This window comes from Pinus tabuliformis, chromosome 7 (assembly GCF_031772625.1).
Source record: "Pinus tabuliformis cultivar Carrire ecotype Pingquan chromosome 7, CPIR1, whole genome shotgun sequence".
NCBI classification, from domain to species: Eukaryota; Viridiplantae; Streptophyta; class Pinopsida; order Pinales; family Pinaceae; genus Pinus; species Pinus tabuliformis.
In genome coordinates this window covers 1,185,145,494-1,185,166,454 of record NC_142293.1, presented here as the reverse complement: position 1 = coordinate 1,185,166,454, position 20,961 = coordinate 1,185,145,494, and the positions used below count along the sequence as shown (strand labels likewise).

Here is a 20,961-nt window from a genome sequence, read left to right as displayed (position 1 = left end):
ATTTTTTTATGTGTTATACTATATTTGTTGGGGAAGTTAATGGGAGATATAGCATTGCACTTCAACTCTCTTTCTTTTCTTCATGTGATTATCATCGGCTTCGTTAGGTCTTTGTGTTGATTGTTGTGCTTGTTCTATATTTCCATTCATGATCTACAGTTAGGTTAGCTATAGGATCCCAATCAACACGATATTTTGTGCACAATATTTAAGCAAACCAAATATGCAATGTTTATGATAAGAAGAATGTAAGAAACAATGTGAAAACAAATAAAATAATTTCTTTCAAAATCACAAGTGCATTCGGTCTGCTTTCATTACCAGTGTATAAAGTAAGGATGGACCTTCGCCACGCTTGGAGATTAACATAAACCTAGGATGCATAGCTTGATCATTTTAGGGCACTTGTAAAAAAAAAATTAAAAATTTACATGTAAGCAGTATGAGAGTATTAATCAAATAAAATATCAGGTAGAGACTATTTAGTAACATTGTTAGGATACTCTTTAGTAACATCATACCAATCTCACAAAGCAGCAAAATTAACATAAAACACTAGCTAACTATACATATATATAGTGAATGCATTATCCCTTTTTCTAAGATCTTTAATAGTCAAGGAAAACATTATAGTAGCTTAACTAGGACAAGATCAAAACTAGTAGCTTAACTAGCTAATGACATGCCATCATATCTCTGCCACCTGCATCAGTCATATGCTTCTCACCCATCTAGAAAGAGCACATGGATGAAGGTGGGGTTCTGATCAAAAGGTAATTTATTCATTTTTCAATAGGGTGCTTATGCTCGTTTGTATTTGGGGATTTGATATAGATCATGGGATGAACTGGAAGAAGGGTTTTGACTGTGATCTTGTTCTCTCACCTTAAATAAGGGGGTTAATCTTTGACTCTAGTCCAATGAGACCTCCCCTAATAGCCCAATGGGTATAGAAGGGGCACTACTCAAGAAGCCCTGATTGAGATACTGTAGTTCCATCTATCCCCATTGCATACTTACTACTTTCCATCATATATTACAAGCCCTTATCTCACATCCATTCTTTGGGTTCAACTAACCATTGGTTCTCTAAGATTTGGCACCCATACATCCTCATGCATGCGTAAAGCTCGGAACTTTGCCCTGGGAGGTTGATGCAACTAAAAGAAACAAAAGAGCATATCATGGCCATAGAATAAAATAAAAAGAATATCAAAATGAAAAAGATGGTTGGGGCATACATATTAGTGAATGGGCAGAAGCCTAGCATAAGCTCTACCTCACTCATTATGGCCATCACCCGATTCTTGAGCACATATTGTTGAAGAAAGTGTAACTAGGTTCGGTCTTCATAAATGTAATTTTGATCTTTTTACTTGTAAAAGAAAAGAATTATTATTTTTTTTATCAAGAATGGGTTTCTTGCCCATTTGATAGGTCAAGCACATGTTTAAGTGCTTCTAGGAAAGTCAAAGAGTCAATGTAATTGTTGAAGACCCATGTGGGCATGTTACACTATGTAAATCTATGTATTAGAGTCAAAGAAATATGTCAAAGAGATCCTCCAAAGCAAAGACAAGTCTCCTCTTCAAGTCGGCTCAAAGAAATGAATTTTTGGTGCACTTAAGGACATGTTGGCCTCACTAGCTCAAGTCGGCCCAAATAGGAGGGACAAACTCCTATATATAGGGTCATTCGACCTCACAATTAGACCATCAAGTGATCTCTGAAATCAGCAAAGAAGAGAGTCAAGAAAGAGGTGCAAAAAAGGAGAAGAAAGGTGCTTCTAGGGCAGCGAAGAAGGAAAAGTAGAAACCGAGTTTGGGAGGACTGTTTTAGGGCCTAATTTTGTCACACGTGTGAAGAAAGGAGGGCAGTTCTGCAGTCACAAGTGCAGCAACATAATAAAGTTCGATTGGGCTAAGAAGATACTCCAAATAGGCCTCCATCTCAAGCGAAGGAGGTCACACATCTAGTGAAGGAAGCGAGCGAGTAAAAAGACCTATCTCAAGCCCTAGATTAGCCACACGTGCGAAGAAATCAAATCTACAGTAGGGTTAAGAGGATCAACCTCTAACTCAAAAATATATCGGAAGAAGAGCCTCAATTCTCTAGTCTAAGTATCAAGGAGAAGGAAGATTGCCAAGCGAAGGAAAGTAAGGCACCAAAAAAGAGGTCTCTAAGGAGATCTAGGGTTTTTGCAGTTGTCGGAAAAAGAGCAAAGGAGAGTGCCATCAGTTGCCAGAGGAAGTGTGAAGGAAGAGATCAAGATGCAGTGCAGAAGAAGGTTGTGATTGAACATAAGGGAAGGTACAAAAGAGAAATTGTGTCTTGTGATTGGAGGATCTACTGGTCAAGGGTCTAGGGTTTGGCATTTGTCAATTGAAGCTTCAATAAGAGAAATTTGCAAAAGGGTTTTCCTCTCTAGGAGAGAAAGGCTTTACCCTAGCTGAGAGCCAACATCTTGTGTTCTTGTCTCTTTTGTTTTTGGTAACTGTTTGATGAAGTAAGGGAACACACACTAATAACAATAACAGAAGATTGTGCCAATAAAAAAAATGTTAAAAGTACCTCACAAATAGTTATCATCGTCAGAAGAATCTCATCCTACCCTAGATGCCCTAGATTCTTCAACACATATTGGTCCATTACAACAATAAAAGGAACCCTTGCATGTCTCAACCCTGATGAGCAATGAAATGACTAATCCTTATGGCGTAATACAATTGTTATACATCATTCAAAGAAAGTTATAACCCTTGAGCTATAAGCAGTAATACAAAGAAAAATAAAGCAAAAGTAAAAGGCACACAAAGATGGGTGGTAAAACAAATGCCAAGTTGGTAACTCATGCATCCACGATTGCTCCCTCCTCACATCTATACACTGGGGATGTGCATCCCCATCATGTTGGTCCCTTTGACCATGGCACTTGGCCATGAAGTCTTCTCACCTTTGTACCATCATTATTATTCACTAACACCTATCAATTGAAGGGTGGACTAAGGAAATGTTATTTCCCTTTAGGGACCTATTACCGCTCAATCTAGCAGGGCTCCTAGGAGAGGTACCTAAGGGACAACTACTAGACCAAATGGTAACAATGAAACACAAACCCACTGTCACTTCAGTCAGTGTCCCCTGCTCTTTACAGACTTTCACCGATGGGAAGAGTCTTAGTATAAAAGTAAATCACTTGAAAAATAGGATCAATGGCAAGGTATGAAGTGATTTCCTGGGCCCATTACAAGGAGAGGCTCAAATGATAGCTCAATGCTTCAAGAAGAAGCTAATGGCTCTCCAAGAAAGGCTTATGAGGAGACCTAGACCTAGGAGAAAAGGTTATTCAATTACAAGATATACTCCTAGACCTAGGGCTACCTAAAGAGGTGAGACCTCTCTAAGGGCTTTGCAAGATGATAACCATACAAGGTTTTAACACCAATAGAGAGACCTAGGGAAAATCCAAGCGAGGCCTAGAGCTTACAATGATTGTAAGAGAATGATCTTCAATGTGACTACTAGGTCAATCTAGGAAAATGAGAAGATTGAAAAGATTAACTTCATTCAAGTTTTCAAGTGCAAGTGACCTTCAATGCTACCACCAACCAATGATGTTTTCAAGTGCAATGCTACCTTCAATGCTCCATATTTTGATGTGAGGGGTTACAAGTTTAGCCCCCATTCTCAATAACTTCTTCTTCATAGTTCAGCAGAGCGGTGCAGGGCACTGATGGCAGAGATAGTACAGTCTGGCAGATGGATTAGCAGATGGAGTTCTCCCTAGTTGAGAGGGAGTGTTAAAATTGGCAACTAGGGCCAAACTCCATGTGAGTCTACTTATTTATGGCAGTTGATATTTTTCTTGGATACCTCTCATCGAGAGGTGTAGGATTGATCTAAGGATCATCTGATTCCGACATGTATTCATGGAGATATGAATTTATTTGTGTTATGGGACAATTCATCAAGGTCGGCCAACAACCAAATTGCCCCCACTTGTCCTCAACGTTTTAGTATAAATAGAGGTGGCCTCCTAGTCATTTAGACAATCATCTCTTGTGATCTCTCTCCACTTGTCTTTGGGTTTTGGTGGGAGGAGAGATCTAGAGAGGATACGCTGCCCTAGCAGAGATGCCCTAGATCTTGACGCTGTCATGAAGAGAGATCCCTTTTCGCATATGGTATGATCGAGTTCATTATAATCTCTGGCTCGCATAAGGTATATCCGTGTATGTCATAATCTCTGGCCCGCATATGGAATAACCAGTGACTCGCTGAAAAGCACAGTCACGCTAGCATCAAATTTCCGTAGAACGTATGTAATTACAACACACTGTAATACATGTATGGCATTTCAATATGTATGGTATACTCTGTGATTTGTAATTAACATCGCACTCATTGTATAAACTCGCATTGCACTCTGTTTGCATTATATATTATCATCACACTGTGTATGGCATGGTATGGCAAACAACATATGGCAGACAGTGAACAACATGTATATACATGATATGGCAGACAATGTTTCTTTGACATGGCAGACAGTGTCATGGTATGGCAAACAACATGTATATACATGATATGGCAGACAATGCTTTGACATGGCAGATAGTGAACAACATGTATATACATGGTATGGCTGACAGGATTTTGGTATGGCAGACAGTATATATATTATATGACATGGAAAACATAGTATCCATGACAGGGTAGTCTCCCCAGTGACATGATATACTAGACATGGCAGACAACTTGAACTATTGAAGAACATAAGAAGAATTGATCAAGGGTTTCCCCACCTTGGGGTTTGTCCCTGGCTAGCGTCACATCTTGTGTCCTCTTGTCTTGGCTTGTCTTCTGCGATTTATGTTTATGTTCTGTCTACATTTTACCATCATGCTAAATGCGATTGCAAATCTGGAATTGATATTGAGCTAATATGGAAAATTGAAGTAAATTTGCTCTCAGCATAGAACATACCTAAACTTAACAGATTAATGGTTAATGTGATTGCTACTATAAATAATTGGAAATTGTTTGTGTTGCTAAAGGAACACTGAAGTAAATTGGGCAAGCATAGAACATACCATTGTTATCTAAAATTAACAAAGTACCCTATCTAAGCCTATTAAAATAAACACCTTTGAGCTATTGACTTAGAATATCTGTTAGTTGACTTTTACCGAGAAGCCTCCCTTGTGAAATTCCACTAAAGAGCAGGAGGTGAAGTGTTGAGGTGACAGTTCCCTCCACCCCTTTCTTGTATTGTGGTTTAGCCCTTATCTTGCGAGGCCTCTCACAAGACTTGCTAGATTTTGAGGCAACAAACCACATAGAAGTAATTGATCATAATGTAGTTACTCATCGTCAACTCCAATCGTAGAACCCTTTTTGTCAATGCCATACCATACCCATAAGCTACCACAACATTGAATCGCTCAAAGTCTTCTATGGGAATGCCTCTTCTGGCCACCAATGTTGCGTCAATGAAGTTGTGGATTGCCCCATCATCAATCAAGACAATGACACATTGTCCTTGTACTACTCCCCTGACCCTAAAAGTGTGATATCTATGGATGCCTAACAGAGAAGCTATAGTTCCACCCTTAGTCTCCACACATTGTTGCTTATCATCCATACCGCTATGCTCATCGTCGTGCACCTACATTGCCTCCTCTCCCCCCTCACTATCTGAGAGCACCTCATGCAATGCACCTTGCACTTCCGTACACACCTATGAGCAATTTCCCAAGGTTCTTTACAACTAATGCAGAGTTCCTCCCTAGTCTCATCATCCAATTATTCTTTCCCATTCCATTCCTTCTGGAAGGGATCCTTGTATTTGTTCATCTAAGGAAAGGTTTAGGAGAGAATTTTATTCTTTGGTACCGCATTCTCCATGTCTTGAGTTTTGATGATAGCATCCTATAGAGATTCTGGTTTGAAGGCCTTAACCCAACCATGTAGGGTTCGGATAATCCTTCAACGAATAGTAGCATAATCAGTCTGTACTCTGATACATTTGTAATGTTCCCTATTGATTAACTTCCCAAGGGAGGACGAAGTAACCTATCCAACCTTGTAGGCTATGGTTATTGATAAAAGGGGAAACCCATTATCCAATGTTTTGGGCAAACATTAAGTAAATTTGGGGTATTTGGGACAAAAAGCCAGAATTGGGGGCTAAACTTGTAACCCCTCACATCAAAATATGGAAATGAGACACCCATGAGGAATCTATAAATAAGAGAGATGGAATCATTTTTATCATCATTATGGATTGGGTTATTTCTATTCTTGTGAGTCTGAGGCTCTGAGGATTTTAAGACCCCTTTTCTCTTGGTTAGTTTTGGGGGAGATGATCCCATCATCCCACCCTAGCTAACCTTCTATCTTTCTCTATTCCTCTATCTTTCATCTGGTTTTGGCAAGCAAGAAAATATTTGTGGGTTGATTATCTTGAGGAGACAAATCTGTGACATCCACATACATCTTGATACTTTTGTGTGGGGGCAATGAGGCATTTTGAAGGTTCTATCTGAAAGCAATGAAGCAGACTGCAGGGTCAAAATCAGGCCGAAGTCTGGATCTATATATTGAGTGGTTGTCAAGCAGTGCAGGAAGGTTCTGAGACCCCTTTGGGTTGTTGATTCAATCATATGTGGCCATTCTACAGCTTCAGTCAGTGGCAACCAACAACCAGTGACAAGTCTGGCTAGAGGACTAATGTTTGAAGTTGACTATAAAATCAGGTCAGGTTAGCAGTCTACAATAACTAGTAACCTAGCAGTCATTTGTACTTCAATTATTGTGATAATACTGAAGGATTGTGGGTCAAATCCCTGGCAGACTGGCAGTCTATTGTTTCAATTGTTTAGTGTTATGACTACAATAGGAAGCAAATCCATAGGGGTTACAAATTGATATATATTGTTAATGTCACTTATTTGTTCATTGTTGCATCTCAATTGTCATTGGCAAAGATTGTAGAAGATGTTATTTTTGGTGCAATATTATCTTGTGGTTTACAGCCCTAAGGGAAAAAATCCCTCAAGGACACTATAGTGGTATCAGAGTTGGCTCTCCTGCCAGCCTGGAAGGTTTGTTTGAAGCTACTAGAATCAGTTTTGGGCAAGGAGTACATAGAGTCGTGGCAGAAGTGTCAAGAGTATCACAAGAACCTAGAAAGAGAAGCTGAAGCCTAGACGAAGGCACGCCCAAATGATTGGTCTTGGCTATATCCTCCTAAAAAGAATAAAGGAGATCAATCTCTTGAACCTGGTCATATGGGATACTTGAAATCTTCACCTTATAATAGTGATGGGAATAAGTCTGGGAATCGAATAAATGATGTTCAACCCGCTATTAGTAGGAAGGATATCGAAATAACTAAAAAAAGCACAAAATTGATAAAGGGCAATACAGAGGGGTTTGAACTGGGTAACAATACAAAAGATTCAAATTTTCTAGAAGTGTAAATGAGGACTGTAGAGACATAATGCCAAAGATGAAGTCTATAGGTTTGTCAAGTAAGAAGTTGATGTTGGATAAAAGTGATTGCAATGACCCCATATCTCTTAATGATGTTTTCAAAAGGTCAAATTCAGTTCATGGTGATCACCAAATATTGGCATCAAGCAATGGGGTTTGTCTTCCTAGAACTGAGGGGCAGAGTAATGTTGTTAGTGTTGAGAAAGTTCTAATGAAAACCTTGCAATTTCAAAGCACTAACCAACCAGTCACTGGATGCCTACCCGACATAGTGACTCCTTTTGCGGACCAGCTTAATTCAGGAGAGTAATAGCAAGATAACAAAGCATGATATAGATAAAAAAATTGTCATGCTATGCTGACAAAGCTTTCCAGGCAAAGCAAACTAATCATTAATGTAAATGAACCAGCCTACGAGAGTGATAATAACATCATCAAACAAACTACTTTGCCACTATAGGTAGAAGGAAAGAAGTTAGATGCAAATGCAATGGGCTTGCATGATGGAGCTCAGAGACCCCAAGCAAACATTCTGAAACTCTACTTAATACAGAAGATAATTGTGTAGAGCCTGGAACTACAACTCCTGCCCCTATAAATTTCATTCAAGAGAGAGGGGTGGCAGCAGAGACGGCCCATTCCATGACAAGTTCTTTGGAAATAAATTTGTCATCTTCATCAGCGATGTAGAATGATCCATCTTATCCATGGGAATGAGTTGGTACACCAAGAAGCTTGTCATCCTCTATGGGCATATCCAGTCTAACACATTTTCCACATCATAAACCACTGGCAATCCCCTAGTCTCAGTTTTTAATATTTATGGAAGGGAGCTTTTGAAGTTTTGGGTAGTGTCTGTGGACGTTGTGTTTGTGATGGAATACTGGCACATCCATCTAATGAAACATCTCCAAAAATTTATGAAATGACAGAAAGGTTCAGTCCACAACTGCACATGGAGCAAGTATAGTGGTGCAATGCATGGCCAAAACGGTTCAATAAAGGACCCCCTACAAATGAAAACATGGGTCTATATTCTTTCCAACAAAAGATAAAAGATGCCAGAATTCATACACGAAGCTTTTGGAGGAAAATAATCATGATCTGGCAATAAGGATGTATTTGGATAGTGTGGAACTATTAATCTTTTCCTCTATCCAGTTACCAGAACATTTTCAGATTATTCATGGGAAATTTTATTTTTAGGGGGTATTTCGTGGTAAAGGTAACAGCCAATCTATTTGTAAACTACAAGAAATTCTGGGTCCAAGTAAACATGTCAGGTCCAATGTAGTGTGGGCTGATTCAGGTGTTCCTTCAGTGACAAGGGTGTTTATGTTGGCTGATATGAATAAGCATGGTAGTGGAGAAGAGTGCACACAAATTGACACCAAAGGTCAGAAAAGGAAATTTGCTCTTGGCTTTCAATCCACATGCAATAGTGCTCTGCCACCATCTTCATATCATCTTCCTGAGAACCAAGGCCTTGAGCATTTCCAGGCTGAACCTGACAGGAAATCTGAAGCTGAAAAGGAAATGGTTCCAAAAAGTCGGCCTCATGCTTATTTATCAAGGGAAGAAAGTAGTTGTGGGAAGCACGCTGATGGGCCTCACAATTCTCATCAATCATCTCCTTTATTTGGCCAAAGCGATTGTTCTTCTGGAAGCAAAGAGCACTCAGTTTCTCTGCTTGCACTTGGTAAGAAGAAACGCAATAGGTATGAGCATTCCATCAGCATTAATAGGAATTGAATCTTCAAGGAAAGCCACATTGCCATGCAAACTAGAAGAGAGAAGGAAGTTAAAGAAATTGTGAGAAAACATGCAAAAGTGAGAACAGGAAGGCACAGTAAGACAATAATTTATGGAGGCTCCTATAAGGTTGAAGATTCAGGGTTGAATAAAGGGAAGTCAGGATAATGTCTACTCAAGTACAGGTTAGAGAGATTACCGAGCCAGCTTGAGCTAGCATCTGATATACTGAAGTCTACGGTCTAATGGAATCCCAACTCATCTCTCCGGCAAGGTCTCATTAACTTGGATATTTCTTCTAAAAGGGGGAACCTAACTGTTTATCCTGTGAATAACAATATTGGACAGAGATAAAGGTGAGAAGAAATTGATGAGAAAATACCCCAGGCGCAAATTAGAGTTGAGCATGACAGTATGCTTATAGAGGAAGAAAAACAGTTGCTGCATAATATGAAGGAGACATTTGGCCACATTGATGAAATTCAAGAACGTAGTAAATTCTTGGATCAAGGAATGGATGCCTTTGAGAAAGCAGATCCTTCAAGCATACGGAAATGTGCAGGCTATTAAGGAAGAGTTTGGTACCTTGAATCTTGGCTTAAGACAATGGCAGAATCAATGAAAAGTTGCAGATCCCATTCAGCAAGAAGCATTCATGGCCCCAAAAAGGCGGGAATATGATCCACCTCCAATCACCTGGGATGGACTAATGTCAACACCTGCAGTACATGAGTCTAATGGGGGTTTTATTATGGATGCAAGCCACAATCTTGGAGGACCAAAAATTGACTGGGGTATCAAACTTTAATTACAGTAGTGGACAGCCTGCACCTGACTCTATTACTGACAAAATATATGGGAGTAGTGTTGAAAATATGGTATCGGCAAAATATAGGCGAGGGTCCAGAAAATATCTTATCGGCAATATCGGCAAATATCGGCAAGCATAAAAAATAGTTTTTTCAAATTTTTAAACATAGCCGATATTTTGCCGATATTTTCAAAATATCGCGATATTTTGCCGATATTTGCCAATATTTTGAAAATATCGCGATATTTTCTCGGCGATATATCATTTTGCCGAAAATATCACGATATTTTCGAATATCGCCAATATCATCAACAGTGTATGGGAGCACTCAATCCATTTCAAAAATCCAAATGGCAAATAATTCAGATGTGTATTTATCTAGATTGGGGATTACCAAGTTTGGCAATTTCACTGTAGAAGTTGCTGATCCTATTTTTTAATACATCGGGGTTGCTAGATTACTTGGCAATCTCATGAATGCAGGAAGGTTGTCAATAAGTAGGGAGGGCAGTTTCGAGACTGATTCTGATCAAATTCGTGAGAAGGATGAAATTTGGGCTGTATTAGCTTGGCCCTCAATTATTGTTCATGAGAATAAAGATAAAAACGTTGAAAATCTGGTATCTATCGCAGGCATTGTAGAAGAACAATGGGAAACCTATGATCTATATGGTTATGAGGAGTGTGAATTTGAAGGAGCCATCAAAATGGTTGAACATTTACATGGTCTGACTTCTGTGAAAAATCCAATGTGGAATTCTAATGCAGCAATTGGTATTATTTCTCCTAATCGTTAATTAACTTAACAATTTATCTGCTACAGCAAATATCGAAATAAACACACTTCAACCTTCACAAATAAAGTTTTGCAGAAAAATAATGCGCTGCAAACTGAGAAATGCTAGCGCACACATAAAATATGAGACAATTATTTTTGGACAAATGTCCCTGGAAAAACCCAACTTGGGAAAATTAGTGTAGCATTGAGGGTTTTTATTATTATGCAGCAATGAAAATCTGAGACAATATGGATGCCTTAAACTGGCCATCCACAGCAAGAAAATCTGGGCAAAATTATTGAAGGGAATTACCCTTCCTCCACAAGCAATCCCAGCACAACCTGCCTATAGAGAACTCGGTCTTATGAAGCCTCTGCGTTGCACTACATAGTCTCTATGACATCAAGCCTTTGACTAGTCTCTGATGAAGTCATTCTACCTCTTGCTGTTGAGGAAATCGTCTCTTTGGCCCTCTTGAACTTTTGCCCGGCCATTGGAACTGAGAACGAATTTTCTCCACAACAAATCAAACTACCCTCTCTAAAGCAACTGCGCAGTCCTCTGTGTTGCCTCACTGGGAAAACTCGGCCCTCTTGTTGCTGCCTCTCTGGATCTGGAAAAACTTCCTTCGGATCAATGTCCTTGCCCCTCACTCACTGCTTCGATCTCTGGCTTTCTGACAGCTGACTACTGCTACTCTGGAAATCGATCTACCAAGGAAATCGAACTGCTCAAATCTATTCTCCATCACCACATCGACCTCTTCTTATAATCCACTGTTGGCGCACCAACAACCAAGATTAAAACTTAATCAATGGCTAGGATCATCTTTGGATCGATCTGTGTGAGTTTCTAGATGATTCTCACCTTATCTCAATTAATACTGATTAATCAACCATATTCCCTAAGTTTAGACTTAGGAAATATTTAAAAAATCAACTAATAACCTAATTGAGACACTTCTAGGTGGAATTTCCAAAAACGCTTTTTGAGTTTTGGTGAACTTATGTATTCTAACTTCTCCACCAAATTTCATGGCTATAACACATCCGATGCTACAAAAACTAACACTCCCTCTTAGCAAGGAATGTGTTCTAGTGCTGCGCACACTGCCACAACACTTTGTCTCTGTATTGTTAGAAAATCAAAAAGGCAGAAAGATCTTCTTATATTTGATACTTACTTGTGATGTTCTTGATTTCTTATTATGTTTCTTTATATCTTCTTTCTTTTAGTTCATCAAGCAATTACCAAAGCAATAGCACATAAATCAATGGACATCAAATATAATCACACAGCCAGGGAAAAACCCCTCTCTAGGGGAAATCCTAGTCTGTAATTCTTCCTTCAATAGTTTTCCTGAGATATTCCAAGACTCTAGACCTTGACACAAACTTTCCTCCACACCAAGTCAGCCTTCTTACTCTTTCTACTTGACCTGGCAGCAGCAGCAATAGTAGCGACACTTTCTTTGACCCAACAATTTCAACCTAGCTTTGGAGACTTTGATCTTCACTGAAAGACTTTGATCTTCGCTCAGAAACTTCGATCTTGGCCCAATACAGCTTCTTGAGGTAGCAGCTTCCAGCACCAACAACTTCGACCTATAGCAGCAGTAACATGCAGCGACAAGTTATGGCATCAACTAGAGAAGTTCGATCTTCCAAACCAAGGCACGAGAGAGAGAGATAGATGCACCAAAATTTTGATTTCCCTTCCTTCTCTTAAACCAAACTCGCACTCCTTTTCCCTTCTTTCCTCCACTTCGCACTTTTTCCCTGCTTCAAGAGATATCGAACTAGCTTGTTGTGAGTGTGCAAATGAAATTTGAGTTGCTTCATTTACAGTCCTTTGGTGAGGTCAAATAGCCTTCTTTGAGGCCGACTTGATCATCTTAAGGCCGACTTGGTGTGGAGGCAACATAATTCATATTTGGCTTAATACTTAACCTTTTTACATGATTCAAAAGCCCAAGAAGAGTCTCTTTAAAAGTACAATGACTCTATTGACTCAGAATAAATCCTAGAATTCCTCAATGGGGACTTTGACCTAAAACATGATGACCCAAGCATGAAATCCATGCTTTAATAAGACATAATAATAATAATAATAATAATTCTTTTCTTTATTCATTTGACAAGTACATTACATGATGACTTAAACATATTTAATGAATACCAAACCTAGTTACGTTTTCCAACATGTATCACCTTTGTCACGTTGTTGATGTCTGACAAGAAACTCTGCTAGAAATGACTGCGCTACTTCCTCAGTCACAGTGCTGCTCCCTCAGTGTCACAGTGTTGTTTCCTCAGTAACTATGTTGTTTCCTCAGTCACAGTGTTGCTCCCTCAGTGTCACAGTGTTGTTTCCTCAGTAACTGCGTTGTTTCCTCAGTCACTGCGGTGTTCCCTTAGTCACTATGCTATTCCCTCAATCATCGTCCAACCATTGCGCAACTATGATATATGTTGCATCTGTGGTGTTGCTGACAATGCCATACTGTTGCCAACACTTCATTTGCACTATAACTCCCTCTCATCTGTTGTTGCTGCAACCGCAACATTTGCAACTGAAAAGCATCCAAAATATTGAATCCACTACGTTCAGTATGATGCATCTGTCTGCCAAGTCATCTTTGCACTGTCACTGAAGAATTTGCGTTGTCGCTGACTCTGCATTGTACCATCTGCACTGTGCTCCCAACATCTAGCTGCTACTAGTCTCTACAACTGTCACTTGGTCTCTGACTGCATCAACTACCACTGGTCCATCTTGCTACTGAATATTGTGAGCCCTATAGCTAGGTAATAATCCATGAGGTGGACTCCTCAAGGACCCTGACCAATCTTTGTAGCTCTCTGGGACTACAGTACCAAATCTCCCCACCTCACTCTTGGAGGTATATCTACGAACATCGCGAAGTCTTCCTCTAACTTGGAGGATAGCCTGTCAATCTTTGTTGAAGCTACCTACTGGTCCTGCTTCTCCTCCTTATCCTTCTTCCTGAAAGGACACTGGGTGCTGTAGTGACCAAGCTCACCACATCTAAAGCATTTGACCTTTGACAAGTCCTTTTTCTCTGCTCCCCCTACCCCTGCCTGGGACCCTTCGATGCGAGGGCCACATTCTCCTCCTCCTTCACCACCTTCGATCTGCTGCTACTGCTACCACTAATGGAGCTCTTTAATAGAGCTTGTCTCAACTCCTCCTGTTGCAAATCGGCCCACATCCTATCCCACTCTAATAGATTATCTCTGCCCAATATGCTTTGGACAAAGACCTTCCAATCCTCTGAGACACTATTGAGCGCCAATCGCACTAGTCTCGGACCTTCTAAATCCTGGTAAGGAAGGGATCTATACCATCACCCTTCTGCATCCAGATGCATCTTAGCTTCTCCTCAAGAAACATCTTCCACTGCTCGGAAGTTCCCTGGTATAACGTGGAAAGAGCATCCCACATCTGTTTGGCAGTATCTTTGCTAGTTATATGTGAGACTATATGATCCCTGACTCTGTCTAGAATCAACCACTTCGCCTGTACCATCTCCTTTTTGTATTCTTTTTGTTGATCTGCATCTTAGGGAACTACCACTACATAATCAATGTAGGTTTTCAGACCATATTCATCTAGAAGGAAGGACATCCTAGTCTTCCAGATGACATAGTTGGAAGCTCCATCCAACCTATCCTGATCTCTAAGCCCTGTAGTGGTCATCTCTGAAAATGTCGAAAACTCCCTCTTTCCTTATGCTCAGCTGCTACTCGCACTCCTTTCTGGAGCGCGTGATCCTGCAAGCTACTACTGCCAATCTGAAACTAGAAATTTGAACTTCCGAGAGTTGAAGTTCCCTAAGGAAAATTTTCCCTCTGTTGTGTGTGCTCTTCTCTTCAACCCGACGTTGGTTCTACACTAGTGAATTGTTGCAATACCCTCTGCGTCAAGCCAAAAATCTGCCCAACAAAAAATCAGAGCTGCTCCCTCCGCCTCTGGAAACACGCGATCTGGAAAATCGAATTTTTCTACCTCTCTGCTTATAAAAATCGAACTTCCTCAAGTAACTCGACCTCCTAGCAAAGGACTGCACTGCTCCTGGGAATTTCGGCCTGCTGCTCTTTACTAAACAGCGAAATTCTTTCGCCTCTAAGATCCCAGCTGATCAACTGTGTTGTGATACCATGTGAAAATTCCAATGTGGAATCCTATTGCAGCAACTGGTATTATTTCTCCTAATTGTTTATTAATATAACAATTTATCTGATACGACAAATATCGAAATAAACACACTGCAACCTTCACAAATAAAGTTCTGCGAAAAAATAATGTGCTGGAAACTGAGAAACGTTAGCACACACATAAAATATGAGACAATTATTTTAGGAAAAATGTCCCCGGAAAAACCCAACTTGGGAAAACCAGCGGAACAGTGAGGGTTTTTATTATTATGCAACAGTGAAAATCTGAGTATAATCTGGATGCTTAAAACTGGCCACTCACAGCGAAAAAACCTAGGCAAAATTATTTAAGGGAATTACCTTTCCTCCACAAACAATCCCGGCACAACCTGCCTACAGAGAACTCAGTGGTCGTCAGCCTCTGCGCTGCACTGTGCAGTCTCTATGATGTCAAGCCTCCAACAAGTCTATGATGAAATCGTCTCTCCAGCCATCTGGAACCTCTGCCCAACCACTAGAACTGAGAACAAATTTTCTCCTCAACAAATCGAATTGCCGTCTCTGAAGCAACTCTGCAGTCCTTTGCGCTGCCTCACTGGGAAAACTCAACCCTCTTGCTGCTGCCTCTCCAAATCTAGAAAAACTTCCCTCGGATCGCTATCCCTGCCCCTCACTCACCGCTTCAATCTCTAGCTTTCCAGCAGCTAACTGTTGCTACTCTGGAAATCAAACAGTTCAAGTGTGTTCTCCATCACCACATCGATCTCTTTTTATAATCCACTTTAGAGCACCAACGGCCAAGATTAAAACTTAATTAATGGTTAGGATCATCTCTGGATCGATCTGTGTGAGTTTCTAGATGATTCTCACCTTATCTCAATTAATATTGATTAATTAACCATATTTCCCTAAGTTTAGACTTAGACAATTTTAAAGGAAATTTTAAAAATCAGTTAATAATCTAATTGAGACACTTCTAGGTGGAATTTCCAGAAACAATTTATGGGTTTTGGAGATCTTATGTATTCTAGCCTCTCCACCAAATTTCGTGGCTAGAACACATTCGATGCTACAAAAACTAACAACTTCTAACATCAAGGAGAACAAATTTTGCAGCACCTGAACTTACAATTGTTTGAGGACAAGCAATTTCGAAAAGGGGAGATTGTAATGCTCCCTATTGATTAATTGCCCAAGGTAGGACAAAGCAGCCTATCCAACCCCGTAGGCTATAGTCATTGATAAAAGGGGAAACCCATTATCCAATGTTTTGGGGCAATATTGGGTAAATTTGGGGTATCTGGGGCAACAACCCAAAAATGTGCGAAATTTCCTAAGCCGAAATCCCTACTACAACAAATTCATGTTATTTCTCCTACTAGATTAAATCATACAAGTTATTTACTATCTTCTACAGTAATTTTCAAAGTAAATACAGGGAACCTTTACTTAATTAATATATTTGTGGAAACAATATACTGAGCAAGAAAGAACAATGCAACACATAGGACACAGTTATTTTTGGACAAATAGTCCTTGGAAAAACCCAATGCGGGAAAACAAGTGCAGCAACTCTGAGGGTTTGGAGAAATTCTGAGTACAATTCTAGGATGCTCAACTAGCAACCCTTTACAGAGAAAATACTAGACAAAGGACTGGTAAAATGATCTCATCCTATCACTGGAGAATCATTGACTGATCCTTTAGTTCTGGAGGATCTGCGTGGCTTCTGTGCAGAACTACGTCACCCTGGGCAGCTTCTGCGTCACCCCTCCTGGGTATTACGCTGCCTCTCTGCTCTGGATCCTCTACTGGCTGAGAGATCGACTTTCCTACCTCCCAGACTCACACCCTGGCTTCCGGCAACCGAACTTCGAATTCCCTCAGTAAAAACTCGACTTCCCCTCACTACTACATTGTCTCTGCGTCAACACTGTGTAGGTCAGCATCAACATTCCTCTAGACGTCTTTTTGTCCTCTCTCTGCCTTGTACTCTCCGAAAATTCCTTCTCCCAGATTCTCACTGGCCCTTTGCTGCAAGATCTCCTCAATCAATTTTCCTCCTAAGAACTTCTCACCTCATAAAATTGATTTTCTCCATCTCTCTGTGTATTTTCCAAATGACCCTCAAGCCCCTTCTTATATCTTCCTGTTGGACAACCAACGGCTTAGATTACATCTTGATTCTTAATCAAAGGCTCGGATCATTTTGGCTTGATCTGTGGCTTTTCCTAGAAGATTTACCCCTGATTAGATTAATACTCATTAATATTTTAATTTTCCCAAGTTTAGACTTAGGAACCCCATTAATAATATTAATTATTTTAATAAAATCATTTCTGGGTGGCATTTTCCAAAATGCTTTTTGGGTTCTTTGAAATACCTATGCCTAAGTCTCCTTGCAAAATTTGAGGCTTAGAGCACATCCGATGCTACCCCAAATCAACAAAATGGGGGATAAACTTGTAATCCCTTACATCAAAATATGGACTTCCTAAGAAAGCAGATCCTTCAAGCAAACAGAAATATGCAGGCTATTAAGGAAGAGTTTGGTACCTTCAACCTTGGCTTAAGACAATGGCAGAATCAATGGAAATCTGCAGATCCTGTTCAGCAAGAAGCATTCAAGGACCCAAAAAGGCAGGAATATAAGCCACCTCTGATCACCTGGGATGCACTAATGTGAACACCTGCAGTACATAAGTATAATGGGGTTTTATTATGGATGCAAGCCACAATCTTGGAGGACCAGAAATTGACTAGGGTATCAAGTTTAATTACAGTAGTGGACAGCCTGCACCTGAATCTATTACTTACAAAATATATGAGAGCACTCGGTCCATTTCAAAAATCCAAATGGCAAACAATTCAGAGGTGTATTTATCTAGATTGGGGATTACCAAGTTTGGAAATTTCTCTGTAGAAGTTGCTGATCCTATTTTTTAATACATTGGGGCTGCTAGATTCCTTGGCAATCTCATGAATGCAGGGAGGTTATCAATATGTAGGGAGGGCAGTTTTGAGACCGATTCTAATCAAATTCATGAGAAGGATGAAATTTGGGCTGTATTAGCTTGGCCCTCAATTATTGCTCATGAGAATAAAGATAAAAATGTTGGGTTAAAAACTGGTATCTATCGCAGACGTTGTAGAAGAACATTGGGCAACCTATGATCGATCTGGTTGAGTGTGAATTTGGAGGATCCATCAAAATGGTTGAACATCTACACAGTCTGACTTCTAACATCAAGGGAACAGAACAAATTTCGCAGCACCCGAACTTGCAATTGTTCGAGAACAAGCAATGTCGAAAAGGGGGGGCTGTAATGTTCCCTGTTGATTAATTGCCCAAGGGAAGACGAAGTAGCCTATCCAACCCCGTAGGATTTAGTCATTGATAAAATGGAAAACCCATTATCCAATGTTTTCGAACAACATTGGGTAAATTTGGGGTATCTAGGACAACAAGCCAGAAATGGGGGTTAAACTTGTAAACCCTGACGTCAAAATATGGAAATGAGACCCCCATGAGGAATCTACAAATAAGAGAGATGGAATCATTTTTATCATCATTGTGGATTGGGTTATTTCTATTTTTGTGAGCCTGATGCTTTGAAGGTTTTAAGGCCCCCTTTTCCCTTGGTTAGTTTCAGTGAAGATGAAACCACCCTAGCTAACCCTCTATCTTTCTCTATTCTTCTATCTTTCAATTGGTTTTGGCAAGCAAGGAAATCTTTGCAGGTTGATTATCTTGACATTTGCACACATCCTGAGGCTTCTGTGTGGGGGCAGCGAAGCATTTTGAGGGTTTGTCCACAAGCAATGGAGCAGAACGCAAGAAAGGCGTAGAGCCGCAAGGCTGAAATCAGGCCACAGTCTAGATTTCTAAATTGTATGGCCGTCAAGCAATACAAGAGGGTTCTGTGACCCCTTTGGGTTGTGGATTCAATCATACATGGCCGGTCTACAAGTCAAGTCAGTGGCAGTAAACAGCTAGTGACAAGTCACAGCTAGAGGACTGATGTTTGAAGTTGGTTATAAAGTCAGGTCGGGTTAGTAGTCTAGTACAATAACTAGTAACCTAGCAGTCATTTGTACTTCAATTGTTGTGAGAATACTGAAGGATAGTTGGTCAAATTCCATATGTGTGGAGAGCTGGTTTATGTTTATGAACTGTGGATGATTTGAAATAAATTCCTGGGAGTCAATTGTTTTCAATTGTTCAGTGTTATGGCTACAGTAGGGAGTAAATCCATAAGGGTTACAAATTGATACATATTGTTAATGTCAATTATCTATTCATTGTTGCATCTCAAATGTCATCAGCAAAGATTGTAGAAGATACTATTATTTTTGGTGCAATATTATCTTGTGGTTTTATAACCTTGAGGGCAAAAATCCCCTAGGGACACTACAACATCTGTCACCATGACTGCAATCCTTTGAAATTCTAAAATATAAGCATCTGTTGTACCTGTTTTTTTGAGTTGTGCCAGATCTCTAAAATGTATCTCTAGGTCCTTATCAATTCAGTTAAACAGCCTCTGTGTGGAATCCAGGTATGAAGTAATGCTCAAATGCCCCAAAGTGACTAGCCCATGGTACCACCACTCATGAGCTTCTCCCTCCAAATGCAGTGTAGCAAATTTGATGGCCTCTGTCTCCAACATAGGGTTGAGTTGGAAATATGTGTCCAACTTTTGAACCCATACTCTGGCAGTGCATTTGGATGAACCATCAAAAGAAGGAATGGACAATTTCCCCAACTTCTGTGGAAGTTCAAAATTCTGAACGCCCCTGTTGCACGCTCTGGGATTGTTCCTGTATTTAAGGGTACAAAAATCCTGTAAGGACATGGCTACATTCAATTCTTTGCCAAGAGCCAGATGCTCCCTCAAATAATCAGAAAACCCTTCACCTTGTCCTTGTTGTCCCTAATTTCCTGTTGGTTGTTCTTCAAAGCGCTGACATAAGAGATGTCTAGGAGTCGCTCTACTCGTTGTCTGAGGTTTATTTTGAATTGGGATATGGGTGTTGCTCCCTTCAGCATGGTTCCCACTGTTACCATTTGACCCTCTTGAACCATTGTTGCTAGCATTGTTTTGGTTCCCTTGATTATTAGTTATAAGCAGGGTGATAAGCTGAACCAATTGTTGTTGCACCCGTTGCAAGGTTCTTTCGAATATTCATAGTGCTTCCCCCAAGCTATTCGTTCCTATCCCCCATGTCTTCCTCTTCTTCTGATTCTGAGTGAAGATTGTTATCACCCTTTCTCTGTTTTCTGTAGGTGATGTATTCCATATCAAGATAAAATGAACTCACAGGCTGGAAAGAAAACCCTTGCTTTGACACCACTGTAAAATTCCCTCTTTCTAGACAAGCAACTCAACCAATATACCCAAAACAAAATATCACAGCAAATAAATTCAACCAATATAACAAATTTGTTTATTAATACCACTGTAAAATCCCTTCTTGCTAAACAAATAACTCAACCATCATATCACAAGCAAAAATACCACAGCAAACAACTGAGCCAATATATTCTGATCTGTTTTATTAATCTGACCTAGAATTACATGTTGGAGCAGCTTTTTGAGTTACAAAAATAGATTTCTAGAAGCCCATAAACAGCCATAGCTAATGGCACGATTTGTTGGGAAAATAGAAGATGATGAAAGCACTGAAATGTCCCCTTACACTACAGTAAATAACTACGCAGGAGCAGTTTTGATGGCTGGTTTAACCCTCCCTTTTGATGCCACGGCCCAGCAAATGATGGCTTGAACTCTTGAGAAAAAAATGGCGCTAGATAGGGCAGCAAAAATTTGCGCTGAAACTACCCACAAAAAATACCCTCAACTTGCTTATAATCACTAGTACGGCCTCCTCAAGTGATCTCACAATGGGCAAATGAGTGAATCAGCCCCCTTTTTCCACACAA

General features: G+C 40.0%; 1 protein-coding gene across 2 annotated transcripts in view; it reads right to left on the bottom strand.

Moving 5' to 3' along the window:
• The window catches only part of LOC149251682 (glutathione gamma-glutamylcysteinyltransferase 1-like), a 404,629-nt gene that overhangs the window by 246,984 nt on the left and 136,684 nt on the right, over positions 1-20,961 (bottom strand). For both annotated transcript variants that reach the window (XM_089459521.1, XM_089459522.1), the window contains exon 5: positions 322-373. In XM_089459521.1, coding sequence (XP_089315647.1) covers positions 322-373 — 52 coding nt within the window. The remainder of the gene's footprint in view (positions 1-321; positions 374-20,961) is intronic.